At 39.8% G+C, this 18633-nt stretch overlaps 1 protein-coding gene across 1 annotated transcript in view; it reads left to right on the top strand.

Annotated features, from left to right (window-relative positions):
• The window catches only part of COL4A3 (collagen type IV alpha 3 chain), a 141433-nt gene that overhangs the window by 118754 nt on the left and 4046 nt on the right, over positions 1-18633 (top strand). The window contains exons 35-48 of the mRNA XM_057746912.1: positions 1019-1117; positions 1855-1944; positions 2630-2769; positions 4769-4895; positions 6191-6271; positions 6641-6739; positions 7098-7145; positions 9505-9690; positions 10188-10318; positions 12778-12850; positions 15392-15463; positions 15551-15676; positions 16535-16633; positions 17854-18066. Of these exons, the coding sequence (XP_057602895.1) occupies positions 1019-1117; positions 1855-1944; positions 2630-2769; positions 4769-4895; positions 6191-6271; positions 6641-6739; positions 7098-7145; positions 9505-9690; positions 10188-10318; positions 12778-12850; positions 15392-15463; positions 15551-15676; positions 16535-16633; positions 17854-18066 (1584 nt within the window). The remainder of the gene's footprint in view (positions 1-1018; positions 1118-1854; positions 1945-2629; positions 2770-4768; positions 4896-6190; positions 6272-6640; positions 6740-7097; positions 7146-9504; positions 9691-10187; positions 10319-12777; positions 12851-15391; positions 15464-15550; positions 15677-16534; positions 16634-17853; positions 18067-18633) is intronic.

The raw sequence follows: 18633 nt of genomic DNA, 5'->3' as shown, positions 1-18633 counted from the left end.
TTCAATGAATATTTATGAGCAGGAGAATACTGTGATCAAAGCCATGTTTTAGGGAAGGTAGTATGGTGTTGTGGGAGAGTTATTAGACTTCTAGCCTGAAGAACTGGGTTCAAATCCCAGCATTACCACTCATTGATGGTGTGACTCTAGATCAGTCCACTGACTTCTTAAAGAATGTCGGTTTTCTCATCTCTACACTCAGTCTGGAAAGGCTCAAGAATACACTGAGTTTGCCTGAAGATTAAACAAGACAAATAAAAGAAAATAATGTCTTCCATAAACCAGTTACTTAATAAATGATACCTGTAATAAATGGATTAATAATGAAATAATCCAGATAAGAATAGTGTAGTGGAGGATCTTCTGTCATTAATTAAAAAAAAAAAGAATGAGCTGTATTTAGGCCACTAATTTTTTTTTATAAATTTATTTATTTATTTTATTGGCTGTGTTGGGTCTTTTTTGCTGTGCATGGGCTTTCTTTTTAGTTGTGGTGAGTGGGGGCTATTTTTGTTGTGGTGCACAGGCTCCTCATTGCCATGGCTTCTCTTGTTGCGGAGCATGGGCTCTAGGCGCGTGGGCTTCAATAGTTGTGGCTCACGGGCTCTAAAGCGCAGGCTCAATAGTTGTGGTACATGGGCTTAGTTGCTCCGTGGCATGTGGGATCTTCCTGGAGCAGGAATCGAACCCGTGTCCCCTGCACTGGCAGGCGAATTCTCAACCACTGGGCCACCTAGGAAGCCCAGACCACTAATTCTTAACACGTCGGTTCAAAGTGTAAATGTTATGATAATTTCTAGTGTTCTTTAAGAACTAACTCATGCCGGGCACTGTGCTAATGCTTTTCACGTATTATGTCATCTAATCTTCTTTTTAAATAAAATATGAGCCTAAATTTGCCCATGCTCTTAACAAATATGCTATGTTGTATTTCAATAATAGCTCATAAATTTTAATCAGGATATGGATAAATCTGGTAAACTGCTAACCTGTATTTTAATATGTGTTTTAACTTTAGGACTTGCAGGGAAGCCTGGTGAGAAAGGAAACAGAGGCATTCCAGGGTTACCAGGTTTCAAAGGACTCCAAGGGCTACTTGGACCACCAGGACCACCAGGTATAGATGATTCTGTAATAGAAATATCAGATGTTAAATTTTCCTAGATCTAAATGTAACAAAAATGTATTTCTAGAATATGAATTCTGCCCCAACAGTGTTCCAACAGAAATTTGCTTCTTATAATTTAACCAAATTATAGTCAGCCTGTTTTAACTAAAAAATATTAACCTACATGAAGTTCTATTTTGCACTCAAAATTTTATTTTGAAATTCTGATATGTATTATAAACTACAATTTATTACAACATTACAAATCCTGAAGAAAGTAAGGTAATGTTTAGAGGTTTTCAAATTTGCCTCTTTCTATTTTAAACAAGCTATTGAGTTTGCAAAGTAATTTTTTAAACAAATAAAGTATTCCCCTATCTGCCTCCCCACTGTGACCACATCAGTGATGAAATTTATTGCATGGTAATAAAATCTCCATATTGCATTTGGAAATTTATTACTATATGGTCACAGGACCCCCCTCTTTCCTACTGGCTTTAGTCCTAGGATGATTTTGATGTTTGAAATCCAGGCCTGCCGACAAGAATCTAACTTTCTCTAATTTTACATTTTCTGACTCGCCAGTCCCTTCCTTATTAGAAGGCATGAAGGCAGCTAAACAAGTACCTAAAGCAGCGGGTCTGGCTGCTCTGGATTCATTCATTTGTGCAAGCAACAAGTGTTTATTGAGCGTCTACTATGTCTAGGAACCACTCAGAGCGTATGACCATTTATTTGTTCTCAAGGCCCCAGAGGAGATCCGGGCAGCATTGGGAACCCTGGTGAGCCAGGATCACATGGTGTACCGGGAAGCATGGGAAACTTAGGGGTGCCAGGTAATGCATAAGGTCCTGTTATGAGCTTATAAGCTCATGATGGGTCATAATTCTAGATTATCTGTGTTATCATTTTGGTTTTCCACTTGGTAGAAAGTTGATGTAAAACAGCTAGATTTGCTTTGAGACAAATGTACTGTATACAACCAGAACATAAGTGAGAATGAAATAAATATTTATATTGTGTAAAAATCATCCATTAAGACTACCTGTTTTTAGTTTTTTAAGGAACCTCTATACTGTTCTCCAAAGTGGCTGTTTCAATTTACATTCCCACCAACAGTGCAAGAAGGTTCCCTTTTCTCCTCACCCACTCCAGCATTTATTGTTTGTAGATTTCTTTGATGATGGCTATTCTGACCAGTGTGAAGTGATACCTCATTGTAGTTTTGATTTGCATTTCTCTAATAAGTGGGTTGGGGGGGAGGGGGGTAGGAGGGAGGTCCAAGAGGGAGGAGACATATGTATACATATAGCTGATTCATTTTGTTGTACAACAGAAACTGACACAACATTGTAAAGCAACTATATTCCAATTTAAAAAAATAAAAAAGACTACCTGATGCATTAGTGCTTCTGAAAAACCAGCTTCTTGGGAGAAAGGTGGTTTGTGCAAAGGTGATAAGAAGAATGCTTCAAGATCTCTGCATTTACCTATTTAACCTCATTTCTTTCCTAATTTCAGGTACTAAAGGAATGGAGGGAACTATGGGATTCCCAGGTCTAGCTGGAAGACCAGGCCTCCCAGGTATTCATGGTCTGCAAGGAGATAAGGGAGAGCCAGGTTATTCAGAAGGTACAAGGCCAGGACCACCGGGAACAAAGGTACATAAGCCACTGAAGTATTTATGTTTTGGTGGTGGAATGAGTCCCTCTAAATATCAACAAGTATCTGGATTCATTGTGGGCAAAGAAAATTGAAAATATTACTGTATTTTCAGGCAGTTATTTGTGTTTTTTTCTTCTCTCAGTAACTAAGGATGCCTATCACACAGCTTCAATTTCTGAGTTTATTACCTCCAGTTTCAACTCCCAAGGAATTTCTCATAACTGACACTGCAATTTAAGTGTGCTACCAGAAGGAGGCAGTGATCACAAACCGATACAAGCTGCCAGGGCAGTGTTTGTTTTTCTTATGATACAAACTAGCCAGTCTCTGCTATGGACTCATCTCACACAGACTTACAGAAACAAATTTCTCAACTTTGTAATAAAAACACTTGTCTTATTAAACATAATAAAAGATGTAAAATAAAATAAATTTAGAGCATTATTAAAAAAGCAAAAACAAAAAAATTCCTAAGATACATACATTTATCTTTCCTAATTGTTTTAGAACTTTATTTTCATTTCATTACACAGATTTTTTTTTTTTAAATCTTGTCACAGTGTTCTCAGTGTTTGTGCTCTGTCAGCTAGAGATTGGATGTTAAAGCCCTCCCTTGTATGTTGTATCAAGCAGCCACCAAATGTGTCAGTGGGACTCGGTTGTTCTTTTAGGTTTATCTTCTTTCAACCTTTCTACATATAGCAGTTACACTAAGAGCCAGAGCTAGATTGATAGAGGATAATTAATAGAAATTCCCACAAGCAAGGGACTTTAACATGGGATTCTATAGACCCCCTGGGGAAGCCTATTGGATCCAAAGAATCCTGCTAATCTCCCAAAATCAAATACAAACTGTTTGGATACAGGTTTTTGTTGTTGTTGTTTGTTTTTTATTTTAGGAGAAGTCTGTTATTTTTCATCAGACTTTCGAGAGTACATAACTACAAAAAATATAAAAATCGTTACTTAGGAGACTTTCTCCCTGACTCTCTTTTGAGCCAATAAAATACCACCTTTCCTAAGGATTTCCTCCAGCTGTAAAACAACAAGAAAGAAAATTGTTAGAAACCACAAAGACCCGAGAAAGTAACCCTTTACTACTTGGAGTTCAAACAAATTTCCTTTGTGCTTTATTTTAAACTAGGTCCTCAGAAAACCGGAAAGGGATTCTTTCCACTGAGATATTTCCTCAGTGAGGAATTGTATTTGACTTAATTCACATTCAATTAATTGTTTCATTTAGATTTAAAGTTTTCATAGGTCACCACAGAAGAAATTTTTTAAACTATGCATTGAACACAAAATGTGCTGGTTTTATCGTGCTGGCAAATCTTAGTAACAGAGTAGTGAATTTTAGTCAGCTACCATCGAGATTTTGTAAGTCACTATCAAATCCATATGTTCTAGCTTACCATAAAAGTGAAGAACAGACTTAATAAATATTAAACCATGGAAAGTTTGTTTTTTTACATGTGGTTGACATACATTTATCTGCATGCAGGGTATTTGAAGAACACGCATTCGTTTGTTCTGTTTCTTTCTTACCCCTGAGTTAATCATCACGATTTGAAATTATACATGTGTGTGATTATTTAATATCTATCTCCCACCGGTCTCTAAAGCTTCATGAAGGCAGGGACTGTATCACCTATTTGTACACGGTTACCATTATATTCCTGGCTTCCTGGGCATAGGACTTGTGTAGCCATAGAGGTCCGGTGCAGATGAGGACTCCATGCTTGGTGTGATGCTGTGCCATTTCTGTCTTCAATTACTTTTTTAAAGTTCTTTTAAAAAGAGCTGCATTTTCATTTTGCAGTACACCCCACAGATTACGTAGCCATCGTTTCCCAGCAGCTATCAGGGTGCTAGCACAGAGCAGACACTTATCATGAATTGCTATATAAATAAACACAGACAAACATAGTTTATACTTAATTCTGATCACATATCCTGCTTATATGAGAATTTTAAAGGTGTCTGACTGAATTTAAGGGCGATCCAGGATTGCCAGGTGACATGGGAAAGAAAGGAGAAAGAGGGCCACCTGGTGCACCTGGACGTTTGGGGCCCGCTGGACTGGAGGGAGTTCCTGGGAGTCCTGGAAGCCCTGGCCACCCAGGTGAGCCCTGGCTTTGCAACCTGAAAGCTGGAAGCCTGATGCGTGGTATGGCCTTTGCCTCCTAGAATAGTAAATAGAAATCTGTTTAGGCTTCTGTACTACAATTGATTTTGTTCAACTTTGATCTTCAAATTCTAAGACATTAAGAAACAGCAAATGAATCGCAAGGAGCCCATTTCGGTTCAGTTTGGTAACCTGAAATCTAAAAACCTCCTCCTGTAAACAAAACTTCAGGAGTGCGACCTCAACAAATTCAGCCTAAAGACATGAAATGTTAGCTTGTTGTCCAGTCTTATATTTGGATTAGTTTTCTAGGGCTTCCAAAGCAAATACCACAGACTGGGTGACTTAAACAGAAATTAATTTTCTCACAGTTCTGGAGGCTGGGGGTCTGAGACCCAGATGTCGACAGGGTTGATTTCTTCTGAGGCCTCTCTCCTTGGCTTGTAGGTGGCCACCTGCTCCAGGTGTCTTTCCTGTGTGCGTCTTTGTCCCAATCTCCTTTTCTTATAAGGACATCAGTCATATTGGGTTAGGGGCTGCCTTAGTGACCTCATTTTAACTTAATTGCTTCTTCAAAGACCCTATCTGGGAATTCCCTGGTAGTCCAGCGATTAAGACTCCTCCGGGAGCCCGGGTTCAATCCCTGGTCTGGGAACTAAGATCCCACAAGCCATGAGGCAGGGCCAAAAAAAAAAAAAAAAATAGACCATAAAGACCTACCTCCAAATACAGTGATATTCTGAAGTACTAGGGGGTTAGGACTTCTGCAAATGCATTTGGGAGCAGCACAATTTAACCCATGACACTGTTGTTCTGAGGGGGTTTTGTTGTTGTTGTTGTTGTTTTTCTGACATGTTTCCAGTTTGAACATTGGCTTGCTTTCTTATTTGCTTGTTATTTGAGTTGAAGTTTTCACTTTGTTTGATCAAAAACAGTTGCTAAGTCACTGGGTTGCAGCTTCAGGTCTTACCTAAAGATAGTATTGAAACTATCTTTTCAAACACAGAAAGATTTAGTGGATTTGCTGCAAACTCCCAATTAAAGTAATCAATCAGATATTGAGCGGTCTCTGTGGCTGGGGTATGCACCGTTGAAAATGATTGGACACATCTCTGCTGTGCTTCTCTGGGGAAATAACATCCAGGACAAAAGCCTGGGGTGACTGGTAGCAGGAGCGCCCCCTGAAGGGCAGCTTGAGCATGGTTGACTGTAAGAAATGACCGTTTCAGCCATGGTTGGAATCATTTATCTTTAGGTTTTCTTTTTTCCTTCCCCTCTCTCTTCATTTATAGGAAAGACCGGTCCTGATGGTGATTTGGGGTCTAAAGGAGTCAAAGGTTTCCCTGGCTCTCCAGGAATAAGAGGCCTTCCAGGTTCCATTTTTGTACTTTTTCTAGTTCTCTTTTCTGAGGGAAGCGTTTTTTTCTCCTGAGGTTGGAATCTCTACCTGTACCTCTGACCCACGACTGCTTCTTAGAAAGTAGTTGCCAGTTACCCAGTCCCCAGACAACAATGCAGAAAAGCAGGGTTCGGTGTTTATACCAAACTAATTCAAAGGTCAGCTGACCCACATGTTCCAAAGTAAAATCCTCATGATAGCGCTAACCTGTCCATGGTTTTCACTGTGAATTTAGCTCCACATAACTACAGTTCTGAAAAATGAACGCCTTTCACACATTTGGGGTTCACACCAGGCCACTGATAGAAAGTAAGTCCTCTCTTTGAATAACCTTTTTTTTCAGGCCCTCCAGGATTCCCAGGAAATCCTGGACCAGTGGGTGAGAGAGGTAATCAAGGACGTGATGGAATTCCTGGTCCCCTGGGAGAAAAAGGAGAAACAGGTACAGCTTGCCCATCATCTTGGATACACTAGTTTTACTTTTCATAGAATAATTAGTGACACTATAATCCTTCACAGCTCTAGAAAGTCTTCCCTGACAGAACTAATGACCTTTAAGGTGTTCTGGGTATGTGATAATTCTTTATGTTACCAAAGTGAAATTGACCAAGTGGAATAAATTTTATATATATATATATTGGTCAATTTCACTTTATATATATATATATATATATATACACACACACACACACACACAGTTTCATAATTTATATATATAAATGCATATAAATTAATTTATAATATATAGAAAAACCAACTCTGTATGTAAAATATTAAAATGCCAAAATTTTCTCTTTCAGGTTTGCTGGGGGCACTTCCAGGCCCAAGAGGGAAACCTGGTCCTCATGGTGAGTGGTTCTTCCTTCCTAAACCTGGTGATATACATTTTCAAGGATGGAATCTAGTTTAATATGCCTGATAGATAAAATTAACTCAGCATATTGAACTAAAGAAGTCCCGGTGGTAATATAAAATATTTATATTCTTAGTGTTCAAGTAAAAATGTTTCATTTTGACCATCATAACAAAATGAACTAACTAGACACTGTGATCCACTTTTGGAATGTCCTTCTATAAAAGTCTTTAAACATAAAAAAGACCTCTTACGTATTTACTTCGATGTTGTTGTTAGCATGGTTTAAATGTATCACCTCCTAAAAAGTTGGAGGTGGAATTGATAGCTTCTCAAGGAGCGTCTTCTCCCTACTGTCCTGAGATGCAGTAGTAACACTAATCCTTTCCCACTTTGTTGTCTTCATAGGTCTGATTTCCACCCCCCAGAGCCAGCCTGTGGCTCAGGCTACTGTTTATGAAGGGCTTCCCCGTAACTCTCTCGCCATCTCACACATGGCCGTTTACTGAACATGTCCATTTAAAGCACATACCGTTTTTTTTTTGACAGACTGCCAGTCTGGATTTCTCATGCCAGTGTTCTATAAGATAAGCAGCTTCTTTTAACTTTTTCCATTTTTGTATGCAAATTTGCCAGAAGAAATACTAGATCATTTGTACCTTTTATTGTCCCTTCTCAGCTGTGGGTCCTGTGGGTAGGAGTATTTTATTAGTAAAGAGGCCTAAACCCAATGATGGCCTCTGGTTATTGATTCTCAAAAGAACCAGCAAAGAGTAGCCTGATGCTACTGGGAAACTCCATAGGGCAGGAGCTGCGCTGACCTACCAGCTTGACTGTGAAAGTAGACAAGAGCCCTTCTTTCCTGTTTCTGGATGATGTGATAGTCCTTTTGGTTGAGCTCAACATTCTTATGTCTCCCAGACCCCTCCCTCCCTTCGTCAGCATAAAGGCTTTTGACAGCCTAGTTTTAGAATTATGGTCCAAGGGGGAGTTTCTGTTCATTTTCCTAGACTAACCTTATGGTTTAACCATTTGGAATGAGAACACTTTAGCATTTACTTGGAAATAAAATTTCATACAAAATGATAAAATCTTAAAAAACCTTAAAAATAGCAAAGTTTAATTATGTGAGTAAAAGATTATGCACCTCAGTCTCTCTAGGGCAACTAAATATGGAGACAAGTTTATTGAGACTTGAGAGGTATGAATTCTTTTAATTAGTTTTAATTCTCCCAAATCCTAAAAAGAAATCATATTGTAAACAAGGGAGCATCTTCGTGGACATGGAATGTACAACCCAAGATAGCATCTTGGTGCCTCAGACCATTGCCAGACCCTGTCGTACAAATACAGCATTTCAGAGCTTGAAGAGGGCTGAAATCATCCAAATACTTTCTCTCAAAAGCATAAATTAGAGACATGAAGAAGCTAAAAAACATGATAAAGGGCTAGATATTCAATAGTCATCAATTTTACTTTCATCACCCTAAGCCTTCCCTGCATAAGAACTTCCCAAGCCCTTTCCTGTGCCATCAGCCTCATCTTCATTTTTCTTTTTTCCTTCCATCTGTCTCCCATTTTCATGCCATTTACTATTTCTAAAATAACACAAGAGAAGAGAAGAGAAGAGAGAAAGAGAAGGGGAGAGAGCAGGGAGAGATTGTTTTCAATTCATATAACATCTTCCATTCATGAATATCAAAGCACAATTTCTTGAAGAGTCTCTGAGATGAAAAATACTAGTATTAAGTTGTGACCTTCTGGGGGGTGGTTTGCTTTGGTAAATCCAAACCTCCTACCGCATTTATCCCTTCCAGAGGGGTGTTTGTATTATGGATGAGAAGTAACAAGAGGACAGAACAGGGATTGCAACTTTGTTGTTCCTTTGCCTGGGTTTGGCTGGGCAGCACTTTAAATGCACAAACCAGAAGTGAAGTTTACCTTTTTAATGCTCTATTGAAATATCACTGATTTAATAATGTCATCGCAATTAAAGTTCACCAGCTAATAATGATTATAGCTTTCACAAACAGAACACTTTAGAGCTTACACCATGCTTTTCCATCTATATATTCTCTCACTTGATATTTAAAGAACTGAGTTGTCAGGTATTACCTTCATTTTAAAATAAGAAAACTGAGACTTGTAACAGTGAAGTGACTTTACCAAACAGTTAATTGGAAGCAGAACTGAGTCTAGACACAGTCCTTGTGGACCTATATTTCTTTTGCCAGCCTCTTTAAAAAATATATTACATTGTGAATCTTAACGCCTTTAAGCAGTTGTCTACATTATTAGGGATGACACCAAATATAGGGGCATTACAGAAACTCATCAGACTGTTTTCTTTTCAGGAGCCAAAGGAGACAGGGGAGCCCCAGGCTTGCCCGGCCTCCCTGGCAGGGAAGGGCCAGTGGGAGATGCTGGGCCCCAAGGGCCCATTGGCATGACAGGACCTCAAGGGCCACCAGGCTTTCCTGGTTCACTCATCCCCGGCCGAAAAGGAGATCGAGGTCCACCTGGCTCAAGAGGAAACCCAGGTAGAGGGTCTACTTCTATATAAGATGAAAGAATGAAAATAAAATTTGATGTCAGAAGCTTTCAATCTTCTCATGTAACCATCTTGCATCTTTTTCCCTCTGGTCATCTCTGTCTTCCCACACCCACCCGTCCTCACATGGGGTGCAGTAAGTCTGTTGGTGTTGAGGAAGAGGGACCTGTTTGAAAAATTAGTAAATACCAAATGAACGAGCCTGGAAAACAGGGATGTAGCCATTCACCAATATTTATTGAGCGCCTACTCTGTGTACGGTACTGGGTTGGGCACAGATCCTGCTCTAACAGACCGTCATCAGGGAGAAACAGTTCCTGCCTTGTGCCAGGTGCTTATCTCACTTACAATCCCGTCACACTCCACAAGGTAAAGGATGTTTGGTGTGACGATAGGTGCAGAGTTTGCTCTTCATTTAGGAGGGTCACTGACAGAACCTGTGAAGCCCCCTGAGTGGCGATACTGACAGGCTTTTTGTGAATTCAGGTGAGCCTGGCCCCCCCGGACCTCCAGGGAGTCCCGTAGAAGGCATAAAAGGAGACAAGGGATTTATGGGCCAGCCTGGCCCAGGAGGTCCACCTGGAACTGTAGGAGACATGGGGCCACTGGGTCATCCGGTAAGTGTGGAAAATTATCTTGACGTCTTAGATTCTTCTAAATCGATTGCCAGGATCAGATGTAACTGGAGGCAACAAAACTTTCCCACGTGTAATGCTTCTGTGCAATGCACCCAAAGAAAGACGGGGTCCGGAAGATTCAAAGAACCGAAGAATCTTAAGAGGTGGACAGATTTGGTCTCTAAGAGGCCTCTGAGAGTTTGGTCTATATGGGACCCTTCTCTATGTCATTCCCGACCTCTTCTTGTTCAGACTCTGAACAGTTCCACCTAGAAGCTTGGGATGACTCTAGATGACAACATAATTTTTCTCTATTAATATGTTTTCAAAATTATCTTCACCATCCCCTAAATGCCTATTTATTTTCTCCCCACGAAATACTTTCCAGTATTTGTGAATAGCTGCCGTTTCCTTCTGACTACTTTCTCTCCCAATAAATACCTGTTTGTTTGTTTTTTTCCCCTCAAATTCAGTGTAACATTTCATCAGCTCTGCCTCTATTCTGAATACATCCTAGTTTGTCAATACCTTAAAAATGCAGTCCCTGGGACGAACACCTTCCAGGAGTAAGAACTCAGCACCCCATGGATTTACTAGAGGATTTAAGAGTCTCACTATCCTGAACATCTCTTTTATAATCCAACCTAGAATTCCACTTGGGCCATTTGGCCTCCTCGTCTCCACATTATCATCACACAGTGAGCTTATGATCAACGAAAGCCCTTGTGCCTTTTTCTCATGAACTGCTACTAAGTTTTCTCCATTACTTTTTGTCTTGTCTATTTGTGTACTTGTGATTTAAGCGCAGAACTTCCACATCTCTTTCTTAGATAGCATCTTGTTCCTTTAAGCTCATTCTCCCAGCCTATTAAGATCTCTCAGTTCACAGCATCTCATTCAGCACCACAGCCACCTTCTCTAGCTTTCTCTTACCTGTATATTTGAAAAGCTTGATCCCTCTGTTTACATCAAATTCTTGGAAACTAATGAGGAAATCAGAGTTATGTCATAGATGTTCTGTGTTCTCTTGTGATAGGTAACGAGATTCTTTGTCATCGCTTATTGTCAGGAAACGTGTTAAAGTCTCTTAATCTCTCTTGGTATTTGGTTTCCAGAATCTACCCTTTTACAACTTTTCTTTTTTTTAATGAGCTATTTGCCCATCTCCAGTCTTAGGTATTTCTCATGTTCTTCATGATTCTTTGAAAGTGGCAAACACTGATCCTATGATCACATTGAAAGTCTTTCCAAGGACACTGGGATGTGGAAAGTCTGGTTTGGAAATTTGATCTCTGTTAAATCCTCTGTGCTTCCAAGGTCAGTCTAGGTTTCTGCATTTGCACTTGAAAGATAATTCTTCTTAATGGATGTCTAGACTGACTCCTTGCCCTTAACAGCTCTTTCCTGCAGGAAACAGCTTCCTCTCCACCCTAGGGCTGGGCCTGGTACCAGAGCTTCCTCCCTGGTTACCTTGAGCTCTGGAGAACAGGCCAGACTTCAGAAGCCTGAGAATCCTTGATCACATGGTTCTGTTTCCTCTCTCTCTCCTTTTTTAATCTCACACCACCTTATCTAAGAAACAGGACTGTTCCTTCTTTGGTCTTCTAGCTCCAAAGACAGATGGCTCAAAGACCAGTTTTGTTATTCTTGGCATTTTTCATGACCTTCAGTTCATTGTTTTCAAGTAATAGCATTCTGTCTCATTTCATATGAACATAGATTATTCTAACTCATAAGAGTAGATGCAACATACATTCGGACATACAGCTCTTTTCAGAAGCCTTGTTCCCTCCCCCCTCCTGCTATGGCTTTGCTTGAGTATCTCATGGCCACAAGAGCAATGAGTATGAGCATCATAAGAAGAGAGCATCTCTGCCTGGTCAAGATCACTGCATCCTTGCCGAAATGTCAAAACTCCCCTGACCATCCCTTCATGCTCCCAGGCCTGGAACCTTTACTTCTACCACTCTGACCAGAGTAATTTCTAACTCTGATGGCTTAGTTAGAATGATGGTGGGTGCTGCAATTCAACAGCAACTCTGTTGTCTTTGCAGGAATTACAAATACGAATTATAATTTTCATTCTGGCAGTCTGGTGCCTGTTCTTCCTGAAAGATCTCCAAATACTGGGCAGGTCAGTTTAGAATACAGAATATCCAATTGTATCTAATACTCATACCAACATACATTAACGTCAGAAGTTATGTTGGCTCTTGGGCTTAAGGGTAGTTTTTACTTCCTTTGTATTGAAAATGATAGTCCTAAGGTGAGGTCTACATGACACAGGAATTATAGAGGTGAAATACTGGATTGGAATGTAAAAATGATATCTATCAACTTTAGCTCATTCTGACCCAACATAATAATGTATCCTATATGCTTTAAAAAAAAAAATTGTAGTGAGTATAGTGATTTTAAAAATTTGTCTGTGGTTCTGCTCTTTCTTATTTGAAATACAGGGAGCACCAGGTGCCCAAGGTCTGCCAGGGGTCAGAGGTGATCCTGGATTCTATGGATTTCCAGGCATGAAAGGTACTGTTTTGGTGCACTACTCTTTGTATAAATTTATTTACTTATTGGCTTCATTGGCTCTTCGTTACTGCACATGGGCTTTCTCTAGCTGCATCGAGTGGGGGCTGCTCTTCATTGAGGTGCACAGGCTTCTCATTGCGGTGGCTTCTCTTGTTGTGGAGCACAGGCTTCTAGGTGTGAGGGCTTCAGTAGTTGTGGCACATGGGCTCAGTAGTTGTGGTGCACAGGCTTAGTTGCTCCTCAGCATGTGGCATCCTCCCAGACCAAGGCTCAAACCCATGCCCCCTGCATTGGCAGGTGGATTCTTAACCATTGTGCCATCAGGGAGGTCCCTGTGCACTACTCTTTGGATGCAAAGACCATGACCATCATTCATATTTTAGGGCACACAAATGTTTACTGAGTCCCTACAGTCACCACAGTCGGGTTACAAATAGGACCTCAGTATGAATGAAGAAGGAAGACTCCACCAGCATCCAACCCCAGGGGCCTTAAAAATTAAACCATACCTTAAGGATGGAAACTATAGAGAAACTCAAAACAGAAGCAGTTTAAAGTGGTGACCTTTGAGAGCACTGATCTGTGTTGGGCTGGGGGATGGGGAACTACATCAGTAGCAACAGTATTGCTTTGAATGGTTTATTTTACTTTGTGCATGTGTGATAATTTAAAAAAGCTGCAGATCTAAAAGAATATTCACCAAACTGATAGTGGGTGAGGGTAAGTAACTTTTTATATGCAGAGTTAAGCATTTTTTTTTTTACAGGGCACATGCATTATGTTTTTAATTAGAGAAGACATATAATTTGGAGATTTTAAGTTTAAAATGTTCATACACATAAGCTTAAATTTCATGTTTCAGATGATAATTCTTAAATCTTCCATAAGGGTGCTATGACCTCAAATGACATTTTGAATATTGGATGTGTTGTCTTAGCTGCTTAAATCCACTGGTATGGTTTTGTGTATGCAGGGAATCTATTACCATAGACTAAATAGATGCTAAACAAGAAGTATAACCAAAGTGAACAAAACCACATTTCTGTGACAGACAAACTTTTCCAAGTACAAGGGAGGACAAGGTGGAGTTCAAAGAGAGCCTTTTCAATGCTTTCAGTCACTGACTCTTGGGACCTCCCTATCGGTCCAGTGGTTAAAACTTCACGCTTCCACTGCAGGAGGCATGGGTTTGATCCCTGGTCTGGGAACTAAGATCCCACACACGGCCAAGGAAAAAACAAAACAAAACACTGGCCCATCAAGGAACAAAATAGCAAAGAAGAAATCAAAGCAAGTGATTCTGAGGAGCTCACTAAACATTGGGTGGATGAATACTGGCAGGCAGCCTGGGGAAAACGTGGACCATCTGTCACTCCCCCATGTCTTAGAACAGAAATAGCTAAGACTTGAAAAATTATAGAAAGGCCCTACTAAAGAGAGAATATTCTGGCGAAATATTTAGATGTATATAGAGGGAAGATTTGTAAAATCAGTTATTTTGAAATATGTTCCATGAAACACATTCATTTACTCTCTTAGATTTCAGAATAAGACTCTCCATCATCTGGCACTACCGATGAGTTTGCACTTCTTTATTTGGAAAATTTTAATCCCCAAAGGGAAAAATACTTAGGCCTCTTCTGCTAGATATAAGCAAATGTTAACAGCACCCTCAAGTTCTGATATCTAGTGGATAATTTATAGTGTAGTTACCATTTAACTTTTGGTAATGTGATTGTTTTATTTCTGCTATGAATATCGTATTTAGTATTTTCTTTCTAAGTAATCAGATATAATGTCTACATTATGTCAAGATTTTTTAAAAGAGACTATTTCTCCAAATCGATGGTTCTTGGTAAACTTTTATTCATGTCAAAGACCGTTTGAGAGAGAAATCTTACCATTTTGATAGTTTACATCAAGGCAGATAGTCTATATGAGCTCATGAGAGTTCCTAACATAACTAACTTTGGGCTACTAGTAAAGCTAGAGTAGTAAGCTGAGAAAGTAAATAACTATGTGACAAATGAAATAATTCACTAGGAAGTGATAAAATAGGTTTTAAGGTCACTTCATATTTTACCTTAAGTATTAAATTGAATTGGTTTCTGAACTTAAAAAGTGAACTCTTAGGTTTCTGAACTTCCTTGGAGGACCAGTGGTTAGGACTCCACAGTTTCACTGCCGAGGGTCTGGATTTGATCCCTGGTCGCGGAACTAAGATCCCACAAGCTGTGTGGTGGAGCCAAAAAAAAAAAAGTGAACTCTTAGCAACTCTTCCTCTTCAATGCTAAAATACTAGTTCTTATTGCCTATTTCTAGAATATATTTTTAATAGACATTAAGCATGACCAATTGGGTCCAAATGAAATGCCAAAATCCACATGAATATAATTAAGTTGCAGCCATTGTCACAGAGCTCATAACCTCTATTCATAACTCCCAGTATCTCCCCTTAGAGTCAATCATCAACCTGAAGAGCTAGGAAATCCATTGTTCTATGTGGAATGACACTGCCTTTTTTTTCTTTTTTTTTTTAAGGGGAGAAGGGTAATTCAGGATTTCTGGGACCAAGTGGACCTCCAGGGCAAACTGGACCAAAAGGACCACCTGGTAAATATTATTTCCTTAGTATGGCTCTCCATGAAGAAAGAGTAACTGATCAGGAAAGCCATCATCTTTTTATGTTCATGTCAATAGGTGTACGTGGAGACCCTGGCACAGTGAAGATCATCTCCCTTCCAGGAAGCCCAGGCCCACCTGGCCCAGCTGGAGAACCAGGGATGCAAGGAGAACCTGGGCCCCTGGGGCCACCGGGAAACCCAGGTATCAGATCACTAGGAAGTAGCTAAACCAAACTTCCTGTAAAGAGGTTTGGAAACAAACAATACAACTTCACAGAAAAGGTTACACATTATAGTGTTTTGAATAATCAGCTTTGGGGATTGAGCTCATTTTACTCTTGACCAGCAAATAAAAGACCTTTTGACTTTATTTACTCTATCAAAAACTGTTGTGTGTAGTATAAACTTGAGCACATACACTTTGGGGCACTCAGGATTTTTTTTTTATTAAGGTAAAAGTATTAAGTCTATCATCTCTTACAACTGTCAGACCTAGGGCTCTATTTCTAAATGATTGCCTGAATAAACCTGAGTTCCATGTATTTATACTTTTCTAACACTTTGTACAGCACTTGGAAGAGTAGCAAATGCAAATGTGCACTTAATATTATGAAATCTTTTCAAAATATTGGTGCATGGAAATTGAACTAACCCCTTTATATAGGCTTAGTATATTGCAATAGACCTCTGAATAGAATTGTTGTGTTCTAGGTTTGCCTGAATCACCTAGGAAATAAGAGAGATATTATGTATTACATTGATCAATACAAGGGCATAGTGAATTCTGGAGCAACATAAATCAAAATAGTAGCACAGCTTTAAACTGCTGTATTTCGTATACTCTTAGTTCATTTTTTAGGGTGGTTTTTTTTTCCCCTGGGAAGTAGGGTGTGACATGTTGGATGACCAGCTGTCCCACTTTGCCACGGGGTGAGGGTCTCTTTTGTTTGCAGGACTTTCATTGCTGAAACTGGGGAAGTCTTGGGTAAACTGGGATGGTTGGCCTCCCTGCCTTTTATTGTATATAAACCATTCAATACAATGTTGGTTTTTTGCCTAGGACCCTGTGGGCCAAGAGGTAAACCAGGCAAGGATGGACTACCAGGAACTCCTGGACCAGTTGGAGAAAAAGGCAACAAAGGTTGTAAAGGAGAGCAAGGTAAACAAACAGCTGGCTGTGCTCCTTCACTGAAGGAGAGCTATTATCTGCATATATACAGAGACAGGAGCCTTGTTTGAATTTGTGACTACAAGAGTCCTCTGGATCTTTCAGTTTGTGTTGTGCAGATAAGACTAAGCTAGGGGCAAAACGTTCTTTTGGAGGAAAATAAAAACTCGAGTTACTGGAATACACCATTCTTCCTGTCTCTTAACTGGGCAAATGTGCTCCAGATTTTTAACGTGAGGGCAAATAGACCTAATGAAACACCAATTCTATTTTCAGAAAATCTGATACTGTGTACTTAGTTAATAATATCTACCTATAAGAGTGGCACCTAAGTACATAGTTGGAAAAATATTACCTTGATATGACTAGAAGAGCAACTTAGTATCCTTTTTTAGGAAAGCCATCTTTTAACCCTGCCATTCTTGACTATAACTCAAGGACTCACTTGTGTGTCCCCAAAAGGGGCCTCTTTAAGTACTTTAGTCTGAACAGAAGCTTATATGTGTCAACTTGATATGCCTGAATCAAAATCCATCTTCTGCAGAAGTTTCAAAAGCACCCTTCTAGAAAACACTTAGATGTCCAAATCTTATTTTTCAGGATTGCTGACTTTGTTAAAGTAAGAAAAAATTCTAAACATGATTTCCCAATTCACTGACATATGCCTAGATCTACTGTAATACAACTGTAAAGACTAGATGTGTCTTTAAATATAATGTTAATTATAATACTAATCACATATCACTCGTGATTTAGTATTGTCCTGAGTGCACTTTAAAACACTGTTAATCATTCAACTTTCCTCGAAATGGTAAAAAACAAAACCTTTATTAAAATTATATAAATATAAAACCTTTACTAACCAAGCCTGAGTTACAGAATGGGGCCACAGCAAGAGCAAGGGTACTACAACACAAACTGTGTTGAGATTTATTCACAAGTAGATGGGATTCATCTGGATGCCAGGCACCACAGGGCAATACAAAGATGAAAACCTGATCTCAAAAATCTCATCATCGGATATACACAAATATCTGTAATAAGGCATTTGCAAGAAAATAGTCAACATCTGGCCATTTTATAAACCATTATTCTTTAGGACTCCTTTCTGTATTTGAGGCTTAATAAATATATACACATATTTAAATTAGTATTTTGGAAAAACAAGTGTGAGGTTTTGTGTTGCAACATGTCTAGTGTGTTTGTTAAAGGACCACCTGGATCTGACGGCCTGCCAGGCCTGAAGGGGAAACCTGGAGACACGGGACCACCGGCAAGGGGAGCAATGATGAGGGGCTTTGTCTTCACTCGGCACAGCCAGACCACGGCAATTCCCTCCTGTCCAGAAGGGACAGAGCCCCTCTACAGCGGGTTCTCTCTTCTCTTTGTGCAAGGAAACGAACAATCCCATGGACAGGACCTGGGTAATGGCCGCATTCTTGTCTCTAGCCACTGTGTTCCACATACAGACTATACATTTATATGGCCTGGGGTACTTCCCTCTGAAGTTAAGTGTAAACAACCTGAGTATCTTACAGCACTTTTTAAAGACAGACATCGGCCTGTCTAATATGCATCCTGGAAGGTAAGCTGTAGAACAGCGGTCCCCAACTTTTTTGGCACCAGGGACTGGTTTTGTGGAAGACAGTTTTTCCATGGGGGTGGGGGGATGGTTTCCGGATGACTCAAGTATATTATGTTTATTGTGTACTTTATTTCTATTAGTATTACATTGTGATATATAATGTAAATAATTACACAACTCACCATAATGCAGAATCAGTGGGAGCCCTGAGCTTGTTTTCCTGCAACTAGATGGTCCCATCTGGGTGTGATGGGACCCTGTCAGCTCCACCTCAGATCATCAGGCATTAGATTCTCATAAGGAAAACGCAACCTAGATCCCTTGCACGCGCAGCTCACAGTAGGGTTCTCACTCCTAGGAGAATCTAATGCCACTGCTGATCTGACAGGAGGCAGAACTCAGGCAG

The sequence above is a fragment of the Hippopotamus amphibius genome, chromosome 8, assembly GCF_030028045.1.
Source record: "Hippopotamus amphibius kiboko isolate mHipAmp2 chromosome 8, mHipAmp2.hap2, whole genome shotgun sequence".
Classification (NCBI taxonomy): domain Eukaryota; kingdom Metazoa; phylum Chordata; class Mammalia; order Artiodactyla; family Hippopotamidae; genus Hippopotamus; species Hippopotamus amphibius.
This window is presented reverse-complemented; position numbering and strand designations above follow the sequence as displayed.